Consider the following 27,718-nt stretch of genomic DNA (forward strand, 5'->3'; position numbering starts at 1 on the left):
GCATAATGCAGTGTTTACCGTGTTCCCCTTTAATTGCATTGTGTCAACGAGCCGCTAATGCGCGCCTCCGCGTGCATGACTGCGCTTTGTATTTTTAGCATAATAGCTCGCGCTCTCGCCTGCCAGTTATCGCACACTCGCGGGTCATAATTTCGAGCTGCGAAACTTTGCACTTAACATCAATTAGCCGCGAGTTGCAATACACATATTTTAGTTGAGTAGTAGTTCTGATTTTGACATGTAAACACACGGTAGCCTATATTTTCCCTCCCCGAGCGGAGCGGAGCGGGTAAAGAAGGGGGGTTTGCGGACGACGCGCTCATTGGCCCGCTCTTCTCCTGGGGGGCGTGGCTTACGATTGTGGGTGTTTCACAAAACCAAGGCGCGCACGGGAAGCGCATCCATTCACTACGGATTTGTCGAAGTGACTACACCTTTTACGAGTTTTATCGCCCTTTAAAACCACTTGCGTTTTTTGATCGTTCTCCTTCTACGTGTCCGAGCTCTTTAGGGTGCATCCGATTGAGCTTTGCACGTACTTTTCTCCCTTTTGTTTTTCTTTATCGGTGATTTTTGTTTTGTTTTGTTGCTGCTGCACAACAACGTCCTTACCTGCAAGAGTTGTGCACTGGTCGTTCCTTTGCGCGCCTCCTCCTCCTCCTCCTCCGCTTCCCTTTGCACCGACATGGATTTGCTTTGGATTGCGGGCTTCCTCGTGAGCCTTTGCGCGTGGTGCGCGTCTACGGAGCGACACAGCGTCTACTGGAACAGCACCAACCCAAAGTACGTACACATCTGTCACATGCCCTACTCTTTCCTCACGCCAACTTGTAGATAATGAAACAGTAACGAGCTTAACTGGGTTGTATTTGAAGTCAAGTCGCATTGTATGGCCTGTACTCAAAGTGTGGAAATGTGTCATTGTAACAAGCAGCGCCTGTTGTAATGATAATCTCAGAGCCAGTTGGGAGTCTGTGTCGCCCTCCCCCTTTCGCTCTTTCTTATCTCCGCTCCAACCTGTTATTACGGAGCTTTGTTTACCTGCGGCTCTCCTCTTGCCTGCTTCGGGTTTTCAGACAAGGAGGGCAGGCATTTCTCTTTGCCGGATTTTGTGAAAGGAGCCGCAAGTTTAATTCGCTTCGGAAAGACCTCACCATTTTTGGCACAGTGAAGAGTTGCCTAAAGAATGAAAAGCACTGATGTTGAGTAGACTGTTTGGTGGTGAGTTTGGCAATAGGGCAGCTTTTAATGAATTTCCCTTCCAAATAGTCGCCATTTTTAATAGCTGGTTGCTGTAGGTCTATTTAAAATGTAACAAAAGGCAGAGGTGCATGTGTCGAAATGCACTGAAGGCCACTGTACGAGCTTATTTGTGGACTGTAACGTGGAAGTCCCTCTCTCCAAAAAAAACAATTTCCAGCGTTGTCCGTATTAAAGGCACACTGCGTAACATTTTGGACTATACTGTTGCCATCAGTACAAAACATTGCTCCCAATGACAATGCTATTACTGCAGTGGGTAATCAAAGAATGGATCTGTATGAGAACCTAATCTATTTAAATCTCAAAGTCCGCATCTCCATGGAGACGAACTGGAGACGTACCCACTCCCGGTAAAGTTACAATCATGGCACATGCTTGTTTGCACATTCATGAGGTATTTTTCAATGATGAAAACATCTGCCGTAAAATAAATGCTTGTATTTCAATTGTATTTATTGGGTAAAATCCTACGCAGTGTGGCTTTAAGTCCAATTGGCATAGTTTGATGTATCAGACAAACGTAGGGGTGATTTGTAAGCTAAATGTTACATTTCCACAGTTTGTGTTAAGGGGAGCAAGCTCTCAATGCAAAGTAAATGTTCTGTTTATCTACGGCCCCTATACGCCCATTCATTCCCCCCTGACTGTGCTGTGGAGCCATTAGTTAAAATGGAAAAGCTCAAATGTGCACCGATAGCCCGTTGTTTTCATTCATCAGTAACAGTCCCACAGGGAGGATTTTTGTTGTTTTCTTTGTACCAAGACATTTTAGACCGTGTTGAAATGCCTTTTGCAATCACCTCCTCGTCTGACATCACATTTTCTGGCCATGCACTGCTGCTGCTGCGGCGGCGGCGAGGGGCTCGAGAGTACACGCCTCTTAAATCAAGCTGATCTCGCGTGGGGGTTCGCCTTTTGCCGTCATAAGGACACAGTGGTGTTCATATATCAAGCTGCCGAGACAAGTAATAATGTTTGGTGACAGAGACTGAGGAGGTAACTTGAAGCCAGCTCAGTAGGTCACGCAGAGACACCGATTGGAGGGGAGGAATCTGAGAAGTGAATTTCGAAGGGATTGCAAAGGGTTACGGGGGTCACGCTGATTAAGTGGAGGTCAATTAGAAGTATTGTTGGAAATGGCTGGGGTGAAATGGTTAAGGTGCTGCTTTTGTGGGTTTGCACATGCAGAGAGAGGGAGGCAAGTGCTGACAGGACTTTCTGGGCAATAAGTCAGTGTGCAACATCACGCCATCTTAATCAATCAGTCATCGCTTGGTCAATATTTGCACTGCATCATCAGAGGACTTCGTAAGTACCTTTTCATAAACACACACAGGTTGAGGCTTAGGTGAAGAGTCTCCTTTCAATAAATGGTCTCTGCCATGACCATGAAAAGTCCAGTGAATGACAGAAATGGGTGTCATGTGATAGTAGTGGTTGTATATAAGCAGCTCTGTAGTAGTTGAGTCATTATATTCATACAGCACATGTCAACAAACCATAAAAGTCACTCAAAAAGTGCTTTACAGATAAAACAGGCAATGCATTAGAAGATAGCAGTTGTTTAGAGGTATTGTAATGGGAACTCTGTTTATAAGTTTAAAGGTTTTTTTTATGTCAAGCCCCTGCAGGAACCTCACAGGGCTTCACAAGAAAATGAGGCAGATATCAAATACTTTAAAAAATGGACTCATATTTGGAGTTGTCCGAGTCCTCCCTTCGTCTGTTAGTGTGGAAGTGTGAAAGCAGAGGGAAAAAAAAATCATTTTTCAAGTGTCCCTCCCTGTCTTAATCCATCAATCAGTCAATGTCGGGCCAATACACATGCGTCAACCTAAGGCTTTATGTTTTAATATTCCCCCCACGGCTTCTGACAGTTGGTAAGGGGGGGAAAATGCCACTTCTCAGAAATAATTACGATGACAAAGCTTTTTTTCTACGTCAAATCAAATCGAAGTTGAAGATACTGCGATTGTACATATACCGTTAATCCTCCTTTTTTTCCTTTTTTTTTCATATCCCTCTGGAGATGACAGTGCTAAACCGGGCCCTTTGGCGACTGTTTAATCCTTCGCAGAAAGCGCCAAGTTTTTCTGTGTGTTTTCATTTGCCAGTTTAGCATCCGCAATCCGTGCGTTCTGACCCACTTCTTGCGACTGTGCTACTGTGCTGACGTCCCGATATCGCTCCTTAATCCACTGTTTGTTGTTGTTGTAAATGGCGTCGATCTAATTGATTTTAATTCTTCCGCGTTTGGTCGGGGGTTCAGTAAGTAACACATGCTCTCTCTCATACATAAACATGCAGGTCCTACTCACTTCTCCTGACTCATCTGCATGCCCCCGGGCCGCGTGACTCGAAAGGTCATCCAAGTCTGTTGCGTTTAGTTGAAGCTTACCCAAAATGCCCTGTCTTAACTTGAAATACATTTGGCATATTTTAAGCTGAACCGTTTTTTTTCTTACTCTTTTCTTTTGAGGTTACCCTTGCATATCGTTCCTCTTTTTTACACATTCATTTCTTCTTCTTCTTCTTCTTCTTCTTCTTCTTCTTCTTCTTCTTCTTCTTCTTCTTCTTCTTCTTCTTCTTCTTCTTCTTCTTCTTCTTCTTCTTCTTCTTCTTCTTCTTCTTCTTCTTCTTCTTCTTCTTTCCTCCTATCTGGGTATGGGACTAGCATAAACACTATCTGGCCCCTTGTGGCTTTTGTCATCAACTGCTGGGGATGAAATTGAGAAAACTTCCCTCCCCAAAAGATCTGTACTTGTGGCATAAATCTTCTTCAAACAAACCTGACTTGACTTATCGCTCCCTGGGTAGTGTGTCTTGCTTAAGTGTTGAAATATTGCCCTCCTCAATTCTTTAGGAAGGCTCCTTTACGCAATTCTATCCATTTCTGAAGTCCCATGGGTAGTGCTTTGTGTGTAATTAACCCAATATTTCAACGTGGTCTCGATTGGGAAGCCTTTATTGGAAGCAGGGAAGTTATAAATTTCCACTCTTGTTCCCAGAAGGGCAGTCGGTGTGTCGAAATGCGCTAGATTGGCCCCAGTGAAGGCATACCACCGGACCGACGTGTCTTTTACAGGGAGTGTTCACTCACCACCAGCGCGAGGGGGTGACTCAATCCGTAACACATTAACCCAATCCATGCTCACCCTGGCCCGGTGGTGGTTCTAGTCGGTGTCTGGTGAGCTGTTAACCACGAGTGAATGAATAAAGAAGTGGCACAGCAATATTTTAACAAGCATCATTTTTAATTTAAAACATACATTCAATAAGAAATAACAATCACATTGTTTTTATATTTCATACCGTATTCCCTTACCATTTGAAGAACAAACATGAATGATAATAAAATCTTTTGATAGACCGCTTAGTTTTAAAATTACAGACCTCTACCAAACGGTTGAGCAAGCAGTTTATGGGAAAAGTACCAAGCTGCTCTAAATCAGTCAAACCCACTCTCAAACAGTCCAAACCTGATCCAAGCTTGGTCTAAACCAGTAGAGACTCAGATTAAACCATTTCAAATCCAGTCTAAACCAATCCAAACCTGTCAAAACCGGTCTAAACCATTTCAAATCCAGTCTAAACCTGGTCTAAACCAATCCAAACCTGTCAAAACCGGTCTAAACCATTTCAAATCCAGTCTAAACCTGGTCTTAACCAATCCAAACCTGTCAAAACTGGTCTAAACCATTTCAAATCCAGTCTAAACCTGGTCTTAACCAATCCAAACCTGTCAAAAACGGTCTAAACCTTTTCAAATCCAGTCTAAACCTGGTCTAAACCAATCCAAACCTGTCAAAATCTGTCTAAATCATTTCAAATCCAGTCTAAACCTGGTCTAAACCAATCCAAACTTGTCAAAACCGGTGTAAACCATTTCAAATCCAGTCTAAACCTGGTCTAAACCAATCCAAACTTGTCAAAACCGGTGTAAACCATTTCAAATCCAGTCTAAACCTGGTCTAAACCAATCCAAACCTGGCAAAATAGGTATAAACCAGTCGCAACCTGTCTAAACTCAGTCTGAACCAGTCCAATCCCGGTTTAAACCAGTTCAAACCTGATCTAAACCCATCCAAACCTGTCAAAACCAGTATGAACCAGTCCAAACTTGTCTGAAACCAGTCTAAACCTGTCCAAACCCAGTTCAAACCTGTCAAAACCTGTCAAAATAAGTATAAACCAGTCCAAACCCTTTTTAAACCCGTACAAAATTGTCCAAACCCGGTTTAAACCAGATCAAACCTGATTTAAACCCATCCAAGCATGTCAAAACCAGTTTAAGTCCAAACCAGGTCTAAACCAGTTCAATCGAGAAGCTAGAATTAGAAACAACTCAAAGCAGGGACGCGGTGTGCTCTACCAAATGGTTGAGGGAATTATTAAAGGGAAAAAAAATAGTGACTCGATAAAGTATTTACCCCTAAACTAAGATAATTAAGTTTACATGTCACCATAATGACAACGTTGGTGCAAATTTGTCATTCCTCAATTTTGTGTCTTGCCTTTTGTCCGTACATTTCTTACATTTATCTGGAACAGCGGCGTAGTTCATTAATCTCCTTACCTCCCCCTTCTCTCTCTCTCTCTCCTGCTCTCTCCTTGGGCATGTTTTGACCCCTCTGCCTCTGGGACTGCCCCGTACCTGTCTCTCCCTCTCTCCTGCGCCTCCCTCCCCCCTCAATCTTGGCCGACTTCCCTTCTTTTCAACTCCTGCGCATCTGTTAACTGTTTCCTGCCTTGCTCGCTCGCATTTCATCCTCAATCATTGCCCTGCTGCTATCATAACACAACTTAGGGACCTTGACTTTCTAATGGGCGCCTTTGATTTGCTAAAACCACAAAATTAGATGCTTTTTTTTTTGCCTACACCTTTGCCGCACCGGTGACTCAATTCAAGTCTCTACAAAACACTTTTGTCGCGTAGGCTTAAGGCGGCCACATGAGTGATTTTCGGCAGCGTTTATCCAGTCAATTTGGGGGCTTTTTGTCTCGCCGGCCCATACAAATTAGCCTCCACCGTGCGCCATAGAAAGGGAAAAGTTGCTGGTGTGACTGATTGGGGAGGTCAGAGGCCGTTTGGTGATGAAGTGGCCAAGCTTCTATCACTGTGTCAGTCATTCTGTCACACCGGTGGTCCGTGAATGCTGCCTGCCACTCAGCGCTTGCCTTTCTCTTCCCTCCGATCCCGTTCCGCCTCTGGGAAACTGTTTTTTTTTTTAAAAATTTATTCACTCTCCTCGAGCTCTTCTGTGCTCTTTTATCCAGGATTTTTACAAGCTGACCCTTTTCAGACCATTATTGCCTCCAAACGGAGTGAAGTGAAGGGAGAAGGGCCCGGGAGAAGGGGGGGGGGGGTAAACTGGCTAAAAAGGTGTGGAATTTTTTTTATCGGTCTTGGCACCCGTGGACACCGGTCACATGGTGCTTTGGCCGTTCCTTCACGCTTTCCCTTTCCCATGCTTTGCCTCTTATGACTTCCTTGTGCTGGGAAGCTCCTCCAGACTTTCCCAAAGCGAATCTGTTTGTCCATTGAAGTATCTGAAGAAGGGAGTAACAACAACACCTTTACTCAAGTTGTTTTGGAGTACATTATCATAGTTTTAGGGAACTTTTCACTCACTAGTAACAACCTATGAATGTTGTTTGGTTCAGTGTTCAAACAAAACAAAAATCTGGTTTAATATTATGCAATGCTAATGTCGTGTCATAGAGCCTATAAGAGCGAACAATGGTAAGGCATTAGATGAAATTCAGCCTTTACGTTCTTAGGTATATCCTTAAGACCCGATTTCTTACGCTTTTCCCGGTAATCTGATCTGACGCCACTTTCTTCGAAAACATCCAGGTTTCCCACTTCCTTAATCCGGCCTCCTCGGCTCGTTCAAACCCACCGCAGACACACCAACACCGGCGCGCTCACAATCACGCGCATTTTTCTCTTGTCTTGTGTCGTCTGCCGCCCTCCTCCCCTCTTGATCCCCCCCTCAAGCCCATCGACCCTTAATCTGGCTCCGTAATCCGTCTGGTAAATTCAATCTACACAGAGGAGATTGGCAAACGCATGATAATCGTCTTTTATAGGCTCAATGATCAGCGGGGTGAAGGGCAGCGCCTATTCCACACAAGTCGGGTCAAACAGACATATAAACCATATTCAGTTTTGGCCTCTAAGTAAAAAGCAGGTCCATTTTCAAATCAAGTATGTAAGAGTTGTGGCATTTTCAGTGGCCGTTGTAGTTTTAAAGTAAAGTATTAGCTTTAGCTCACTGGACATTTCCCAGTCTGTGCCACGTCGCTATCAGAAGAGCTTTATAGTGTTTTATAGACTGTGCCAGATAGTGAATCAGGCCAAAGGTTTCGAGCTTTCCCTCAGGCGTGTTCACTGCGTCTGTGCACTGTCTGTACCCATATACTGTACTGTACGTGTGTGTGTGTGTGTGTGTGTGTGTGTGTGTGCGTGCGTGTTTGACTATGAACTACTGCTGCTGCTTCCCGCTACTTCCTGACTTTTCCCGGGAAAAACGTAGTATCCTGTCTGCACAATAAACAATGCAGTTCTCACACGCTTTACTCACGGCATCGGCGTAAAAACACAGACCTGGGAGTCGGGTCGGTTTCCTATACCCAAGAACTGTAATAATATTAACATTGATATTAAGATATGGGGAAGTTGCAAGGCATGCGCTGCACTTTACTGCTGTCAGAATGTCAGGCTTTTTATTCACCGTGGACAAGTATATGGTTCTGCTTTGGGCTGCAAGATATCCGTATCATCTTGAATACGGTGATAACGTTATCATTTTAATATTTTACTAAAGCATTTCAACACAGTACGTTCCATTAAATCTGAACAATAATAGAAAGCAAGTTGTTTTGATCAAGGGTAAGAGGTTAAAGTTATGTGTTTGTCGGATTGAGGACTTGAGTGAGTTTGTGATAGGCGTATGTGATGGCAGCATGTCCTATTGAAGCCTTACTAGACCTGAAAAACTCATTGTTTAGAATCTTTTCCTGCAGTACACTTTCCGTCTGCCCATAATTGTTCTCAAATGGCTAGTCGAGCTGCTGGCCGGTTTTGCAATATCGAATTTTTGCAGCTAATCACTTGCAACAGCCTTGGCACGGTGCTTACTATGGGGTTGTCATAGAAACGCATGTAGGAAGCAACACACATGACTCTGCCCACTCAACATCCCATCCATCTCAATAAGGCCTCCCCATTCGTCACTCAACTTCAGCCTGTACGCACTGTCAGGCATTGTGTCCGTGTGCGAGTTTCCACTTTCTATACCGGCCAAAGACAATGGCCAAGCCTTTTTTGGGCCCAACCGCAGGGAAGTAATTGGCCGCTATAGCGCAGAACCAGGGGGACGCTTTAGATGAATATATATGATCTTTGCTCCCGTGTCTGGACTCTCCCCGGAGCCATTTGTATCTCATAAAGGGGCAAAGGCAGAAAGGTCAGCGTTGACGTCGCATTTCTCATAGGGCGAATCAATGTACAGAAAAATCAATCTGGTCTGGATTGATTCACGGCTCGTACGACTTTTACCGTCACTGTTTTTGCTTTTTTTTTATTCCTCAAAATAAACAAACACTGTGACCTTAGTAAATCCTGTAGGGGGATTTGCAGTGTATGGCAAAGCATGTGGGAATATGAAATGACTTTTACAGTACAAGTGGAAGTCTTGTTTGCAGATTGTGAACAGAATAATGATAAGAAACTGGCTGTAGGGGAAGTAGCTGGACCAAAATGCCGATTAAATATTTGAATACTTCAGTGGAAAAGTTCTTACAGGCGATGCAGGTAGCCCAGAAGGAGAGGAGTGGCCCGATCAAGGGAAGACCGGGTATTACAAGACTTCGAGTGGCTGCACCTGCTGAAACAAGTCACTGGAGCTCTACAGAACACTGCAGCAGCAACAGCAAACACTTTGTCTTAATTGCCACCACTATCGCTACATCTGTTATGCTGTGTAAACCTCAGTCAAAGTTTCCTTCAAAACTTCCAAGTCAAGTCTCATTCGCTCCATAAGTTCTTAGCTCCACAGGCTGAAACAAGAGAGTCGTTTCACAATGGCCTCTATTTGCCCAACAAACACAATGGTTCGTTTTGAAGATAAAATCGCAGCTAATTCCTTATTCCGGAGATTCGAGTTCTCGAACGTCACCGTGACTTGCCAAACAAGTCTGAGGCACTTTCTGTTCTCCCACACAGAAACAGGGGCGCGTGGGATCGCCTCATAATCGGCGATCGAACACTTGACTGACTAAGGGCCGCTTCCTCGTGTGCGCTTGTGTGGGATTCTAACAGCTTTAAAAGGGAACAGGCGAGCAGGAAGGCGGACGGGAAGCGTGTGGAGGATGTCCCAATCAATGTTTCAAAGACGGGGAGATTCGCATTGCTTACAACCAATCATCACTGCTTGCTGTTTTTCATTTCTCGCGTGATTTCGAGCAGTTTTTGGGTCAGTTCTGGCTCATTTAAGGTGCACACGTGGGTGATTTTGGCATTTCATTTGGAGATTATAGCGGGTGTAGTAAATCCAACCACTGGGGGGTCAAAAGCCAATTGTATCAATGAGCCAGCCCTAAACCTGGTGGAAGTGGTGGTCGTAGTAGTGGTGGTAGTAGTAGTGGTGGTAGTAGTAGTAGTGGTAGTGGTGGTAGTGGTTGCATTTTCATATTCAAATGAGAGATCGAAAACACAATACTGCAGGCGTACAAAAGTTGAACGAAGAGCTTGGGAGAGCCTATGGAGATGGATGGGAATATGACATTGAGTGGGTGCGGTCATATTGGTCTCCGCGGCAACCCCACAGAAAGCATTGTGTCTGGTCTTTTGCAAACGCGGCGGGACAGAACACAGTTGCATAGCTGGGATGCCACGGCAGCTCCAGGCTCTGATTGGCCCGGAGGGGGCGTCCCGCGCGGGGGGGGGGAGGGCCCCGTTGACACGAGGATCTGGTTTGCTTATTGAGTGATAAAAGACGGACAAGGTGTGGGAGTGGCGGGGGCTGACGGAGACGGATGGTTCGATGGGCAGATAGAACAGAGACGGGAGTGAAGCGCCGCAACATTTAACAGTTTGGGTTAACTCGCTGTGTCGCTTCTCATCAGCGGTTTGAGGGATGAGAAGGAACTCGATGTGTATAATGAAAAGACTGCTTTTACTTTTGTTACTCTCAGGAGACAGGTAGAAAGTTGGCCTTATATGTGTTGACAGCTGGTCTAGTACCAAGTAAAAGTTGTTGTGGCTTTAGAGAAGTAAAAAAGACAGTTCTTTGTTGCAATGTTGGATAATAAGAAACACTCACTATAGGAATGGGCAATGCAACTGATTTTTGTTTCCGTCCAATGCCAAATAATATCAGGGCTAGTATCACAATATCTATCTGATACCAATGTACGTTATGTTGGATTAATATTTTGCAAGGTCACAATCTTTGCTGCTTACCTGCTCGAACTATGAGATAATTAGAATTCTTCCTATACTAAGCACTTGAAGAAGAACTAAGCAACTTGTTTACCTCAATAAATTATATTTTGTAGTTCCTCTAGGGGTAATTCAAGTGTTGGGGGGTCTTCTCCCCCTGGTGTCTCTGGCCAGAAAACCACACTTGCAACTTTCCCTGCTCTGATCCGGAGGTGTAATACACACTAATGGAATCACGAAGAAGGAGCTAACAGGCTAGCGGGCAAAGCTAACTGTGGGCTAGCACCACTTTAGCAGTATTTAAAGCCAAGTTTGAGTGAAAAAAACTATCTCAATTGTGTAATTTGATGTACAATATCCCTCTCTCCCTTTGTCTTTTCTGTCAGTGTAGTGTTTACTCTCACGGACAATTAATGAGTAAAAAATGCAACATGCTACAACACCTGCAGTGGCGTTTATGGCCTTTTGGGGCATGAGTTACTTCTGCTTTAAAAGAGCAGAAAAGCAAAATGAAGTTATTCTAATTTAAAAGGAATATTCTTAAAGAAGTATTGAGTTTGAGACACAAGGAAAAAAAATGACATGGACACCGTTGTAGTGAAAGTAGTAAAAGCAGTGATGGTTGTTGTAGCGATTGAAAGTCTTCAGTGATAGTATAGGGAGTACACATGCAAAATAACCCAGTGTCATCCCAGTAGCTTGTGCAGATCGCAGTAGTATAACAGTTATAGTAGTGCTGGATATTTGGTATTTTCATTTTAACCGCCCCATCTCCAGCTCTCACGCACACACTCAGCCAGTCTTTTTGAACTCCATAAGTCCAGTTTAAAAGACTAATACCCCCATCTATGTGGGAACAATGGGCTCCCACGACAGCCCCACCCGCGTCCAAGCCTCACCCCCTCGCCCCTTCGCTCCGCACCCAGCCACGGCCCCTCATTTTGGGCCTCGCCGTCCACCATAAGCCCCTTAACTAAGCCAGCTCTGGAGCCCGACATGAATGGGCTGTAGCTCCCGCTGTAATCCCGGCTCGGACCAAACGATTAGGTGGTCCCCGCATTCTCGGTCAGTCATCCATGTTGTTGCGAATGTTGTTGGTCACTCACCTTTGAGGTCACTCCAATGGCATGTGTACAAGCCGCACGGTAAATTGGCCTGTTTACATGGTCAGCAAGGGGCCCCTCCGTGGAAGTTGTTAAAGTTCGTTAGTTAAGCTGAATGCTGTGAGTGGAGCGTGCAGGCGAGCAAATGAAAGGACGAGGGCTGAAGAGGCTTTTTGGGTCAGAAATGTTTTCAAGTTTGGTCGTGATGTGCGGCGTCCCGTTGAATGGGTTCAAGGGGTTAGACAAACGATGCGATGAGACAAGAGTGCACATATTAGGAAGTATTCTGTTAGCACGGCAGCATCCAACGCAACATCCAGACATTTTCTGCATACCATCAGAGCTATCTGAAATATTTAAAGTCACACTGTGGAATTTTAGAAGAAATATGTTGCAACTAAACTGATATGTGGGTTTTGTGGGTGAGATGATACACAGTGTGGCTTTAAGATAAGGGTGTCTTCATGTAAACTTTGCTTTATATGGAGACCACTTGGAAACAAATCTGTAGCGATTTGAAATCCCTGAAGAGCTACATAATCTGTCTGTGTTTTCAAATCAAAGGCAAACCAAGAATTTGAATTACAAATGAAATCCCCACTGGTGTTAACAAAAACTTTGACTCAGTTTTTAAGTTTACACACAAACTGCTTACGCCGTCACATAAAAAAAAAAACGTGATTAACTCTGGTAATTTGTCCTATTACATGTTGTAAATGAGATTTGAATTGATCGCTACGCGCACAGCTGTGGTTTGCTCATTCAGGTCCACTTCTTGCTGACTCCGAGGCACTTTTCGCTCGTATAAAACCCTCTCCAGTGCTGAGCTGGCGACCGTCCCGACCTTTGATCCAGCCAGGGCCCGAGCACCAGCATTCCTCTGCCCCAGTAGAGTGCGCAGTCGAGGAGGTGATGGATGGAGGAGAGGGAGGGAGGGCGCGAGGAGACGGAGAAGAAAGCAGAAAGCCACCAAAGATTAAAGCAGTCAGATTAGACTCTTGAAGAAGCGACGATAAATCAGGAATGCCTTGCATTTGTGGAAGAGGAGGGATAGAAGTAATAGGCTGGAGTTCATTTGTCGGCACGTGCATATTTGACCACTTGACCTGGGCATTTTGTTGCTTTCATCGTTGCCTTTTTTTATATCATCATTGGCTATCATGACCCAAACTCCCAGATTCCTCATAAGGTCTGGAGATGCGAATGATGAGCATATTTTGAGTTTAAGCAACTCTACATATCTTGATTATTATAGGAGACGCTCATTTGCTTTAATGACTTCAAATCTCAAGCTGTAAACCGTAGAAGCATGTTGTAACTGCAGGGGGCCTCGATTACTTGACTAGAGGGTATGCAGATGATGTCACACCAAGAAAACAGACGCCAAATGAGCTTTATACTTTAGATTATAAGAGTAAAACATGTGGTCTTGCTCACAGCGATAATCCAAAACAAAGTGTCGCTTCTCATTTTGTTATTTCCTCTCTTATTGATGTCACATATTGAAATACAAACGCCTGGCCAATCCATCATTTTATATTCCATCATTTCTATCTATATTGCACATACATTCTCAGATAATAAGCAATCCACAATCACACCGTCTGCCTGTCTTCCAAATGTCTTCCTAATTACTCTATACATCCCTCTCCTCTGCTGCCGCCTCTGCTTCCTATCATTAAAAGTGAGAATCCTTGGATAAACAATGCAGATAGATGGAGACAGCTTATTGACAGAGAAAGGGGTAAACCGCCTGGAAGAGAATAACAAGAGGCGCCCGGTGGGCACGACGAAGAGCGAGAGGATTTGGTGTCTGCAAAGTGGAAGGTGGCGCGGCTCCGACTTTGTTTGCTAAACCTTTTTGCCGCACCGGGTCACGCGCCGCCTTTTGAAGCTCCTTTAGTGCGATCGGTTAATTAAGCCGATGAGGTGAGAGCGTTTCAATACAGGGGCGTCAGAGGGGAACAAACGGCGGCGGGATAATTAAAAGTATTTAATAGAAAGAGGGGCTAAATGGGCTATCTCGTTAGGCTCGTGTTGAATAGAGTCACTGATATAGATATAAAACACTTTGGAGATTCACTATGTTAATGGGGCCTGGTTTTGGTTTACTTCATTTTGGACCTTGTTAAGTCCCGCCTTACACTTGTTTTTGAGCGGCGCATCATCAGTGCACATCTTCCCCAAAACAAGACAAAAAAAGAGACAAAAACAAGACAGAAAACCTCCGAACACAAAAATGTGACTAAAACGCTGCGACAACACGACAAAGAGGTAGGTTTGTAGGTCTTAGCTTTCAAATGAGGCGTTACACTGGCCTATAGGCTGTAAGCTCCAGTCGAGAAACCTTTAGATTTGGGCAAAGCCGCCGAACTGGAGAAATAGGTCAAGTCCTGCTTTAGTCCTGGTTTCATTTTTGTGGCTTAAATCACATGACTTTTCACTGTCGTTCTTGGGTGCCACTTTGATTGCCATGGCAACGGTCCTCATATTTCATCACTTTGCACCCATGACAGATCCTTTGTTTAGTTGGTTACATTCTGGTTTTTCTTTTTCCTGGGTAAGCTCTAATGAGGAGCTGGTGTAGTCCTGCTTATACAGAAGCAAAGCCCCGGTTTGTACTTGCTTTAGACCTCGCTGGCCCTTTACCTCCCGGGTGTATTATTGAGCGCTGGCAAAATGAACTATCCCGCTTGTGAATAGGCCCGCTGTATGAAACTGGCATTGATGAAGCAACTGTAGCACAGAAACTTTTTTTTTTTCCCTTTCCTTTTTAACCGAGTCCAACTTCAAAAGCCATTCCCCGCTCAAGGCCTTTGACCCCTCCCTTTTCACCCACACCTATTCATTCTACCCCCCAAAATCCCCCCCGTCTAAAGACTCGGGGAAGTGAATGCCCTGGGCCATAATTACCACCCTCTGGGGCAACTTTAATACCCTTTTTGTCTTTTAATTGCGCTCCCCTGCGACTTTCTTTTGACACAACTCATTGGGACCATACTACGACCATACTATTACTATTTGTAATCACGGTTATTGTCGTGATTTTGACTTTATCTGTGTCTTTTTTTGGGGGTGATACAGTCAAGAAACATTTATCTGTGCTTAAATATTTTGTGATGGTTCCAACAGTGGTACTTCTTTAGGGGGTACTCATCTGCAATCATGACTTTATTCATTTTATAGGAAGACGTTAACTTAATCTTGAGTTATGCATTCAAATAAGATGTATTATGTGGTTTAGATCTGGTTTATTTCATATATCCATTTAGTCCCAGTTCTGATCTTGTTCTAGGCCTGGTGGTGCTTGGAAGGGGAAATATTTTAGGAGGTGGGTCTTGGGAGGTCAGGTGTTTTACGAAGTGTTAGTCGGTGTAAAAAAGTTTTAGGGGGAATAGTGGAGGGACTGTCTTTCTTATAATTGTTCTTTTGAGACAGTAAGCCAGTCAGGCAAAAGCTGACAACAGCGGTTTGCTTTGCTTAGCACGCGTTATCGATTCAATTGAAAGTGGCAGTGGGGGAAAAACATTTTAGCGGCAATCTGGTCAACACAGCGTGGCAGGCCGAATTCGAGATAAGCACTATAAGCCGCTTGGACCGTGGCGAAATGATAATTATTGCTCTCAAAAGTTGGAAAGTGCGGCCGATGATCGGGAACGCAGTTAGTTGGAAGTTTCACAAGTTCGGCGGAAAATAAAAAGGTGCTTGTGTTCAAACAAGCTGGTGTGATAATGGTGGTCTAATCTAATCATCAGCGTGGAGGGAGTGCACTCGGGCGGAAGAAGGGAATAGAGGGGTTCAAGTCAGGGGCTTGCAGCTGTGGAATGAGAACTTGGTCACTACTATTTGAGCCTATTTGTACAACATTACAGGCGATTTTGCAACACGTAGTTATTGCTTTTACTTTAGAGTGAATTATCAAATTGACTATTGTCTTGGCAAGTATGCTACCATGGTTAGAAATGCTTAGTTTACTATGAAAACTAAAAATCTAACTGGTCTCGATAGCCTATAGATACAGATGGCATCTCTGGATTTGCCCATATATGCTGATGTTCGAAAACAGTTAAGGGGAAAACAATTTGGAGAAAAATCTAAACTTTCTCTAATTATTCAAAAAAACACTTTAACAAATGCTGAATTATGAATATAGTTTTCTACTAAGATACAAAGACATGGGGAAGAGGAAAGTGGTTCAACAGCCCATAAATACATAAATAATGAAAAATGCTAACATGATGCTACGTATTAGCATCGTGCTAATGCTAACGCTAGCTACGACTGCCGGTTTTTCCGCTTCTACTGAACAATCTGCTGTGAATAAACATCAATATGTACCCGAATTAGACTTTACTTTATTTGTATGCGATAAATAAGTTAATATTTCACCAGAAAATAGCTAAAAACTATGAAAAAACTGTTTTCCCGAATTTTCCCCCTTGTCGAAGCCACGCCACCTTCCATGACGCGATGCCGTCTCTATTGAGTTTGGGGAAAATCCACAGTTACCATGGAGATCTGCCATAGGCTAACATTAGCTAAAAACAGTATAAAAAGCCGTGGAGCAACTCCGTTTGCTGCTGGTAAATCCATCTAACTGTGGTGCTCACTGTGTTTAAATGTGAACAATAACAAGTGTTTAAATGTGAACAATAACTATTTTCACTTTTAAAATCTCCATTAGTTTATAATTGCTGCTAATCCCATGATGCTTAGCGATATGACATCACATTCCCGAACTCTAAAGCCTTTCTCCACTTGCACCGGGTACTCAAAAAGCAATGACAAATCAAGTCTGAACAAGAACGGAAACAGGACCAAACCAAAACCTCGCTACTGTAGGGCTAACCATTGCAGTAATCCTTATTTCTAAACGTCTCTATCCATCTTTGCCCAATACCTACAGCAATTGAGTACTCCCTGCTTCTACTGGGGTCTGGGGTGATTTAGTAGCCACAGAGTCTGCCCTGTTACTACGGGGCAAGTCATATAAGCCGGACCCCCGGTAGCAAACAACAACACTAAAGGCCAGCGCTAAGCTAACTAGCGCCTGGCCACTTTGATCGTTAATCACACATATGGACCTTGTCACGCTAACACCCTGAATGCTACTTGTTACACGCTGGCGTTTTATGAGAACATGCCTTCCGAAATGAAACAAATGCCTTTTCAGACGGAGGCCTGCAGCGCGCGGACCCCCGGGGGGCTGTGGGAAACTAAATTTGAAGTTTGGCTTGTGTCACTTTGCTACCTTTACGGAAATAGATGGGACAGGCCTTAGCCAGGAAGCAGCCACTTATAGGTCACATAGCATTATTAGCCAGGCTTGAATTAGGGCTAATTTAGGGCTAAACTTCCACACCATATAACCATTGATTCATGAAATAGGTAAACAAGACATAACCAGATACGTCAAGGTAATTGTAGAAGATTTTTACGCTCAAAATGCTGGTTACAAAAAAGCAGTCTAAAATCTGCCAAAAAAAACAAATTCAAAATAGCTTAAATGTCGACGAAGCCTTAAATCCTGACTTTAGATATTTTCTTAACCACTTCCTCGTCTCGAATTCAGCCCCGTCAGACGTATGTAAATTTGCTGCCGTCTACATTGTGGCTTCTTGCTCTTTTGGCTGCCCATTGACCCGAGCGTGTATTGATTCCAAAGGCAACAAAACCCTATATAACGCACACAGTCTCTCAGAGCGTTGTCAAAATATTTAGACCTGTCAAATTGGATCCCCCCCCCCCCCCCCCCCTGTCGGACCCCCCGTGGCCCGGGACAGTAGGAGATGTAAGGCGATAGGTATCGGCTTTGGAGTGGAGACGAGGGGGGAGTTGAAAGGGCTGCAAATGGCAGGTCTATAGGGCAATGATATGTAGTACTTTCACACCAAGAAACAAGTATGTGGCTTTTTATGTGTGACCTTTTCTTGAATTAGAATTACTAGAAGTAGGCTGTACATGGCAGGGACTTTTTTTAGACATGGTTTACATAGCCTATAGTTGTCACATAATTGAGTCCACTTTTTGACCAAGTTTAGTCCTGATTTGATCTTTTTCTAGGCCCGGTGCTTAAACTTATAAGGTGTGAAAAAATGTTAAGATGAAACCACAGCCAACCCAAGACCCAAAAGAGGCCTAAACCAGGACTAATTGGGGTTGAACAACTTCCAAATAGCAACTTAACTTTGCCAACTGGGAATCCCCTAAAACACTACTAAAACCAATTACATTTATCTGAGCTCCTCCACATGAAGCCTGCATCCCCTTTTCCCTCCAATCCCATGTTTTGAGAGCGCTATCTTGGTTTAGGTAGCCACTGCTTTGAGGTTGTTGATGGATGGGAATTACTGGGACGTGTATATCTTTACTGGCGGCATGCTACTGCTCCGGGCCGCTGAAAGATGACTTTGGCTGAGAAGAAAGCATTAGCCCCCCTTGAAGCGGCCACTCAGTCAAAAGCAGGGGGGTGGGGATGGGGGGGGACAAAAGCTCAAATACCTTTGGTGACCATTCCCCGGAGATAAACTAATATAAGTGAAAGAGGAGCCAGGGGGGCACAGATAAGGCCAGGCTTATAAACAGCGAAGTAGCGATTTTAATTGTCCGCATATCTGACATTTCTCACTGGCACTGAACAAGATTCGAGCTGTCGGCCCCGGCACTGAGTGTTACTAGTTATTAATGAGAACGCAGAGGTTGGTTTTAGTTGGGAGAGTTTGGAGTCGGTTTGACATTTGTGGTTAAAGCCTTGACAACAGATAAGTGGGAAGTTGGTGTGTGGTATTTACTAATTGTACAGCCCAAAATCTGTAGTAGTGCAGCACAATATATCGCAGAAAATATCATAATGCAATATTAGGTCATGCAATATCCGTATATCACAATAAATCGCAAAATCATCCATCCATCCATCCATTTTCTTCCGCTTTATCCGGGGCCGGGTCGCGGGGGCAGCAGTCTCAGCAGAGATGCCCAAACTTCCCTATCCACACACACCTCCTCCAGCTGTTCTGGGGGGACCCCGAGGCGACACCAGGCCAGCTCGGAGACATAGTCCCACCAGCGTGTCCTGGGCCTTCCACGAGGCCTTGTCCCACTAGGACATGCCTGGAACACCTCCCGCGGGAGGCGACCAGGAGGCATCCGAAACAGATGCCCGAGCCACCTCAGCTGGCTCCTTTCGCAAAATCACTGAAGTGAAAATGTTTGGAACCGATGTATGTGCAAAAGTTAAAGGAGCACTATGCGACTTTTTAAGTAAGTCTTAGCATTTGTGCATATTTCACCTTAAAGTGACTCAGTGGCTTTATGGATGCAGCATAGCACATTTGCTTTTCCTCACAGTGGCCTTTACGACGCATCCAGGACAAATGTTTTTCAGGGTTCGTACCAGAAACCAGCCAGAAACCCCAAAAACAGTTGATTCTGGAGCATCATTGAGGCCACTGTGAGGAAAAGCAAATGTGCTATTCTGCACCCACACAGCCACTGGGTCACTTAAAGGTATTAAGATTAAATATTAAGATTTTTTTGTTCACATAAAAAGTTACGTTGTGCTCCTTTAAGTTTTAGTTATAATCGTCAGAATTGTGTTTCCTTTTGCACTCGTTTTGGTCCTAATTTAGTGTTTTTTAAGTTTAGTTTTGACACAATATCATTGAATATCATTGAGCAATATTGCACACACCTGCATTGCATATCGTAAGTTTTTTTCAATATTATGCAGTCCGATTCTCCTCTATATTATCGCCATCTTACAGTCTCAGCTTACTTTTCTAAATCCCCGCTCGTTCCCAAAACAACTTCTTAGTCGAAGGTCAAAAAGAGTGAAAATCAGTTTGTTTACTTAAGTCCTGGCTCGGTGCAGAGGGTGTATCTGCTGGAGGAGTGGCGGGTGGGACACAGGGAGGACCACGGGGAGGCAGCCTGACTGTCTGTCTCTGTAATGACAGGTCCCGGGACGTCCCAGACCAGTCCCTTCTGACCCTAATGAGTGGCTTCCAACACATGTCGAACTAACTATTTTTACCCCCGCTTCTCTTAAGTAAATTCAGGTGTTTACGCTGCATGCAATGAGTTGTAGTTGTAATCGTAAGTAAGCGAACACAGAATTATGGAAATTGTTATATACAAACAATGTATAAAGATTTGTATGTATAAAACCGGCTAACCCTGTAGTCTAGGCCTCTGCAAGCTTGCTCTGAACTGCATGTGATTCTTGAATTAGTTAGCAGTTCATTTGTCTGTCTTTTAGTCTGGTTCACTATGTTTAGATTTCAACTGTTGTGGGATTTTCGTGGAGAGTGTGAAAACTATATTTTGGAAACCTTATGGTAAAAGGGTAAAATTGTGCAATTATGCCATTTTTCCATTAGAGTAAATGGTGGCTTCTGGTCATCGCTACGGTAACTCCATGAAAAATATGACACGAGCTTAGTAAAGTAGACATGTACACTTTGTCGCATACATGTTGACTCCAGTCCCCCCCTGTATTCTCTGGCCTAAAGACTGCTAATGTTCCCCTGTAAACACTGATGAGCTCCTGAGCGCAGCTACTGGATCAATGCACTCAGAAACATAGTGTACAGATGCTAAGCGAGCTACACATTCATTCATATTTGTCGCATGTTCGCCTCAAATCACGGTATGTGCATATTATAGGATGAATTCACACGCCCACTCTCTCTCGCGCGGCCTCTCTTTGCTTCCTGATTTCCCTGTTGTCCGCTGGCACGAGGCCGATCAATATGTAATCAGCTTGTGAGCCTTATATTTGTCACCACTCAAATGCTATTACCGGTGTGATCAGTCTCTGGCTAAGCGCCGCATATTTCAAACAACATAATCAGACATTATCTTGGTAATCTATTAACTTGTTTGTGACCATGAAGTCCCAATATAGCAAAGTATAAAGATTCACAATAGCCTTTTCTGGGCCTGTTCTCACATTGTTGTTTCATATATTTGGGTCTTGGGGCGTGTGAAGCCAATGTGGTCATTCTTGTGTATTAGAAAAAACTAAACCCATTGACTAATCATTCCTTTTTGTCCTCCTTACAGGTTCTTGTGGGACGACTATGCAGTAGAGGTGCGGCTAAACGACTACCTGGACATCGTGTGCCCCCACTATCCCGAGGGGGAGGTCCCGCAGGTGGACGCCGAGAGGTACGTCCTGTACATGGTGGAGCGGGAGGACTACGACACCTGCAATCCCCAGTCCTACGACCAGATGAGGTGGGAGTGCGGACACCCCTTCGCCCCGCACGCGCCGGAGAAGTTCTCTGAGAAGTTTCAGCGCTTCACGCCCTTCACTCTGGGCAAGGAGTTCCGCCAAGGAGAAAGCTACTATTATATCTGTAAGTGAATTCTCTGATGCTGACTTTAATGTGCTGTTTTCATTCATTCTTTGCGTACATTATATTGCTGGGTTGCAGGTTCTAGAATGTGATGATGTCATCGGACCCAGCGGGGGGCAAGAGCCAGTTTTTCCTATTAATAACATTACACTTTCACAAGTCATAGCTAAAAAGAAAATATATGAATTTAAAAAATGATCTTTAATATCAGCCACTGGGCCCATGATCTCTCTGTACAAGATCAAAAATGTCCTCAAAAACAAAATAATTGTTCCTCTATATAATAGTATAGGCCTTTAGAACGCTGTGATGTCACCTGCAACCCAGCAATACATTATTTCATGAGCTCTTTTGATGTGGGAGCCAGTAGAAATGCAAATCTATCTGTGTTATTCACATCCATTGCTTCAACGCTGGACAACAGCAAATAGCTTTCCTTTGGTAGTGAAAATATATGAGATGAGACACACATATAAACATTCTGGACTGTACAATTACTTTTTCAGACACCAGTGTGCTTAAATACTGGAGGTAATGCGGGTAAAATGTCTTGTCTAAGGACATATTATCAATAAACACTCATCAAATCCTGTGTCAAACCAAATGCCTTTGGATTTGTTGGCGAACATTATAAAACATGTAGCAATAGATCAAATGCCTTGGTTTTACATGGTTGTTATTGGCCAAGGCTTTGGGAAGCCCCTGAATATCCTATTTAAAAAATAATAATGCAGTTTTGAATGTCAGAATTAAAGATTCCTACTATGATATGCAATTACAATTAAACATAACTTTTCATGTCCAAGAAAAATTCTGAATGGTTCATTTTCTGCCTGTAATAGTGGCTTTGGGCATCTCTACTCAACTATGGCTGTAATTAGGTTTCACAAAAAGTGAAGAGGTCATAAAACCAAATGTGGAAACTTCTTAAACTTGAGTCAATGGTCCTTATTTGCCAAGAATAAGAAAAGCTCATTACACTGTTGATGGCAATCATTTGTTTGACATTGAATCGTCGGGTAGAGTTTCGCCGCGGCAACAGCCCCATAATTGGGTCAGAGTTGGGTGCCTGTTGATTTGCTGGGACATGATAGTGCTTGTTGGCGAGCTTCGAGGCCTGGTCGACTTGAAGCGTCTTAGTTTTGGCAAGCGTTCTGCCGGTTCCCCTGCCAAAACGTAACCACCAAAAGCGAGCAGCGCTGTCCTATGACCGTAATTAGACGCACGGCAGGACACAGGACGCACTTGGTCACAGATGGCCTCCCTAAATCTTTGTCCCGCCGCCGTCTGTTGCCTGCCAAGTGCTCGTGTATGGGACGTCGGATTAGGGGGCCTACGTGAAGGATAAGTGCATTAAGTTGGGATGTTAACGCTCGTGTTGTTGTTCTTCTTGTGCGCAGCCAAACCCCTGCATCACCACGGAGCGGACTGCCTACGGCTGCGGGTGGACGTGGTCGCAGTTGACGGTGAGTGTCCCACAGTGATGACATCATAGGTCCCATTCGACAATGCAACAAAATAGATTGTTATTGCTGTACAACCCACTTTATTTATCCTGATTTAGGACTGGCACAATGATTACATACAAACACTGGCCTTTACTTGGCTTATGGTTATTCAGCCAGAAGGTTGGTTTTAAGTGACTGAGTAGGTGGTCAACAAAGGGGCCGATGGCGCAGATTGGCAGCCTTGCTTCCATCAGTCAACCCCAGGGCAGCGTTTAGTGAATAAAGAATGAATGATTAATGCCGTGCTAAGTCCATTAATACCACAAATTATCAACAGTTACACATGTTACTCTCATATTATGGGTCTACAGAACATGACGTCACATGAACACTACTCTTGCCCTTCTTTCCACTAATGCTTGGGTTAAGTAGAGTAACATGCCTGCTTTTGTTCCCCCCCATAGGCTCCAAAGAGGCTCGAGTGGCCAAAGCCGGTGCAGGCGGGACAGGAGCGGTCGGGGCGGGGGACGGAGTTCACAACCCATCCAACAGACTGCCTGCAGGTATGTGGGCAAAGCTAAACGTCCTCTCTAATTATCCCCACACGGTAAAACAATATGACCCGGCGCAGGAGTGTATCACTGTGGGACGTGAGGCTAATGTGTTTGCAGCTACTGCTCCTCAATAGCTCCTTATGAAAACACTGTAATTGGTTTATGGCTGTTGTGAATGGGGTAGTCTCAGGTGGGGAACTGCTTGTAAATCATTTAAATTGTATTGTTACACATGATACAAAGGGGCAATGGTGGTATGTTGCGAAGACATCAACAAACTGTTCATGCTAGTAGCTAGGCTTTCTTAGAGGGTTCCTTTCAGTTGTTATCTTGTATATTTAGTCACAACGAACAACATGAAGTAACAGTTCCTCCTTCTCTTCTGTTTTTCAAGCAGACGACCCGGTGGTGATCCTTCCCGAGGTCCAGAAGAGCGTCCGGACGAACTCGGCGATCTCATCGACGCCGCTCTCGACGCTCACTTTGCTAGTCCCTTTTTCGTTACTGCTCCTATCGCACTGAGCAGAGACAATCAGACTCTTGTTTACAGACACTTTCAGGGACTTAACAATGAAGACGTGAAGTCCTGGGGATCTAACCACTGACTTTAAAACTTTTGCCTCGCCCGGTGCTGGCCACACGGGGACCAGGAAGAAGTCGTGACGCCTGTAGAGTTACGGGGGATGAACTCTGCGGAACATTTAAGACAAGCAACAAAAAAATAACGGTTTGTCTTTGCGAAAGTGACAGTATTTTCTTGGAAAACGCTTGGGATTTTCAAGATGGCTGACGAACAATCGACTCTTGTTCTGGTTCTGGATCTAAAACCAGTGGCTTAACAGTTTCACGCCCGTGTGCATCGTGTACTTTCGGTTTGTATCGTTCTCGTAAACGTATATCGCGATCCCTGGTGTTTTTTTTTGTTTTTTTTTTCTAATTGTAGCAGGGGGATAATGTCATTACCTTCACTGTAGCACTCCACTGCACAGTTTCGACCTTGTTGCGGACACTGACGTCAAACGCTTTGTGCCACACGGCGTTTTTGTGTACATTTCTGTGAAGCTAATTTATAACAGCTGTTTTACTGTAAATACGAAGTTCTCTCAACAAAAAAAAAACAATGTTTACTAGTTTTTTTTTCCTCCTTTGTATATGTGTGCGCGAGGAGGAAAAAATGTGGTGTGTTTCGCTGCCAAGAACAGCAAATACTGACTTGTTGTGAGAGGCGGGACTTCTCCATTTGCTGGATTTTTGCCACTGTTTTGCATAAAATGTCCACCAAAAAGCTGGACGATCTTGAAGCTAACACGATCCACCCCTGTGTGTCACGGTGCTCTCTGGCCCATTTTATGTTCCCGAAATCAAGCTAAATCAGTCGCTTTCTCTCTTTTTTTTTCCTTTTTTCCTTTTTTTAAGACTAGATTTGGACGCGGCTTCGGTCCGAGTTGCCAAGCACAACCACCACACTGACAGACAGAAGCACAACAGTGTATGACTACCATTCTTTTTTTAAAACCATGAATTCTTGTTACTTATTTTGTACATGTGTAATTATTGTATATTATGTACATAGCCTACATAAGATTATATGAAAAACCTGTTTGAGAAAATATGCTAAATGTGAAATTTTCATGTGAAATAAAAGATATTTTTGGAAACTCAAAATTGGTCACTGCAGTTAATCGAAGTCTCATTAGTACGGCATCTCTGGAAACGCCCATATATAGTCATTTTGGAAAACTGTTAAGGGGGAAAACATTTGGAGAAAAATTTAAATTTTCTCCAATTATTCAAAAACTACTTTAACAAATGCTCAATTATGCACATAGTTTTCTACTAAATATAGAAACAAAGACATGGAGAGGAGCAAAGTGGTTCAGCAGCCCATAAATACATAAATAACGGAGAATGCTAACATGGTGCTTCATCTTAGCATCACAACTGCCCTTTTTTCCACTTTCACTGAACAATCTGCTGTCAATAAACATCCATATGGACCTGATTTAGACTTGACTTTTTTGTATATTTCGCCAGAAAATGACTAAAAAGAGTGAAAATTTGCATTTCCCAAAATATTCTATTTTCCCCCTCGGCGAGGCCACGCCCCCTTTTGTGACGAGATGCCATCCGTATTTATAGCAGTGATTCTCAACTGGTGGGACCTCAGGACCATAGACTGTAGAAAAAATTGACGTCTTCTGCTCACTCCTCCCCGTTTACCAGAATGACCACGGCCGTGGGGGAATTGATGGCGGATTTACAGACTCCTCCCCAGCTCTGACGAAGCATGTTCCTAAAAAGGACATACGGGCGGGATTTTCACCGTAGACTCGGCCCTTGCGTGACGTGTAGCTCGCGCTGCTCCAATGCTAACAGTCCGAGCCTCATTAAGTACGAGATTTCAAAAATTCATATTACGAAAACCAGCCTGGTTTCATACATTGTGACTAACCCAGCGTTATCTCAGGAGGAAGATCTAGCCTAGTCTAGTGTTGAAACAATTGAAACCAGGCTTTAAAGTAGTTTTTAACTAAAGTCCAATGCTTTTCAATGGGGGCCTAGCGGCGATATGGAGGTACTACAGCAACGGCGAAGCAATGGCGGCCCCCACGTTTGTGGTCAAAAAGCAGGGCAGCCAGCGGCCATTGCTCAGGACCCACCACCATCCCACGATGACCAAATAATAATCACTTCTCCAACACCTTGCAGTTGGAATCTGTTATAATATTGTGTCTTCCTGCAGATTATTGTTGAAGTAAATCTATTAAAGAGACCAGATGCAAGTTGGTCATTTTATGCTCACTACTGCCACCTCAGGTCTTATGTGCAACTGCAGTCTCTATATTAAGCTCGTGCATAACAGCACTTCGGACCCGAATGAACAACTTTTAGAGTGACAGTGCAGGATTTTAAAAGCAGTTGTGGTGAACAGGTCTGGGCTCATTCTACACATTAGGACATTGCTGGAACATGTAGGGGATGAAAATATCTAGGTTAAACATTTTTAAACTTTGTATAGTCACTTTAACCTCTTAACCTCCGTCTGAACCAAGGACATTTTCTCCAGTTTGGCTTTACCCAAATCTAAAAGCTCCTTGAAAAAAGCGTCAAAATAACAAGGATGAACACGCAACAGAAAAGTGACAAACGTGACAAAAGAGCAACAAAAAGTGAGAAAAACACAACAAAAAAGTGGCAACAAAAGAGGAACAAAAACACATTTTTAAAAAAAGCCAGCGACAACATGACAAAAAACTTGCAGTTATCAGTTTTGTACTGTAGGCCTTTTATTATTATGGTCAAAAGAATTGGGCGTTACCCAAATCTAAAAGCTTCTTGACTGGAGTTTGCAGTCTATAGACCAGAGACAGCCTCATTTGAAAGCTAGACCTAGATTTTTCCTCCGTTGTTGCTTTTTTTTATCCTGCTTTTGTTGTGTTTTTGTCTCTTATTTGACACGTTTTAATGACATATTATTGTCACTTTTTGACGTTCTTTTGTCACGTTTTAGCTGCTTTTTTAAAGAGACTTTTCTATGGAGACTAATCAATGAAAGAGAAAATAAAAGGTGATTATTTTCTCAGCGTATCACCCAGCCCTATCTCAAAACAGCTGCCTTGTTTTTCAATTAAACACACTTTTTTGTGGCTAGCAGGGTGTTTTTAGGTGTTGAGAAAGCTGTGAGAAAAAACTCTCCTTTCTCTGCTTTTAACAATGAAGACTTCGGAGTTGGGAGAATAAAGGGTGAGGCGCCTGAATACAGAGGAATGAATGGGATGTAGGCCAAGGTGACCAGATAGAGAAAGGCAACAAGAGCGAGATATCGCAGTTACAGTACGTCCAATTGGGTATTCATCTTGGCAGAGGGTGCTTCCAACGCCCAAAGCAAAACATTAAAAAATCTGCTGAAGAAGGAGCAGCTACTGCAGCGAGCACAAATGATAAAGCTTGATATTAATGTGATACAATAGTTGAAAAGTCTGGCTCATACTGATAATAAACTGATAGGAATTAATGCCTTTAAAGATTGCCAAAGAACTTGAATGTATAATGCGATATCCGGACACACAACCGACTATACATGATTATCTATTGATGTGCAGTGTTTCCTCTGATAAAGTACTGAAAAAGTGCTTAAATTTGGAAAGGTTTTGGACTTTTGCATTGACAAATGTGTGTGAAAGTGCAATTCAGAGCTACAAAGTAGAGAAGTCTTTAGCAAGAAGCCTGAAAATTGTAACACAGAACTTCTTTTGTGACTAACTAAAACATATTTCCCTTTATTTGACTCATGAGCAAGAAGAAGAACTGATGAAAGAGGTGAAACAGCTTCGATTCAAACAACCCAGACCAGTCGACCACTTTGAATTCCTTTACTGTGAATCGATGGAAAACCCCTGAAGACTAAGGAGTACACAAACTAGTATTTGTGCCGGCCCAAAGCCTGTTAAAATGGACAGAGTGTACAATGAACCTGGTGTTTTGAGGCAGACTGATACAGTGCCATGTGAAAACATCTGAATAGCAACAATGTCGAAGAGGG

At 43.6% G+C, this 27,718-nt stretch overlaps 1 protein-coding gene across 2 annotated transcripts; it reads left to right on the plus strand.

Moving 5' to 3' along the window:
* The first annotated feature begins 416 nt into the window (after window positions 1-416).
* Window positions 417-24,639, plus strand: efna1a (ephrin-A1a). 2 transcript variants are annotated; one of them, XM_079571060.1, is made up of 5 exons: window positions 417-783; window positions 20,878-21,173; window positions 22,574-22,639; window positions 23,086-23,184; window positions 23,570-24,639. In XM_079571060.1, the coding sequence occupies exons 1-5, from the start codon at window positions 686-688 to the stop codon at window positions 23,695-23,697; spliced, it is 687 nt and encodes a 228-aa protein (XP_079427186.1). In that variant the 5' UTR covers window positions 417-685; the 3' UTR covers window positions 23,698-24,639. The 2 variants fall into 2 exon arrangements, with proteins under 2 accessions (XP_079427186.1, XP_079427187.1); XM_079571061.1 differs by having other exon boundaries at window positions 23,573-24,639.
* The last annotated feature ends 3,079 nt before the right edge of the window (window positions 24,640-27,718 follow it).

The sequence above is a fragment of the Gobius niger genome (genome assembly GCF_951799975.1).
Source record: "Gobius niger genome assembly, chromosome: 14".
Taxonomy (NCBI): domain Eukaryota; kingdom Metazoa; phylum Chordata; class Actinopteri; order Gobiiformes; family Gobiidae; genus Gobius; species Gobius niger.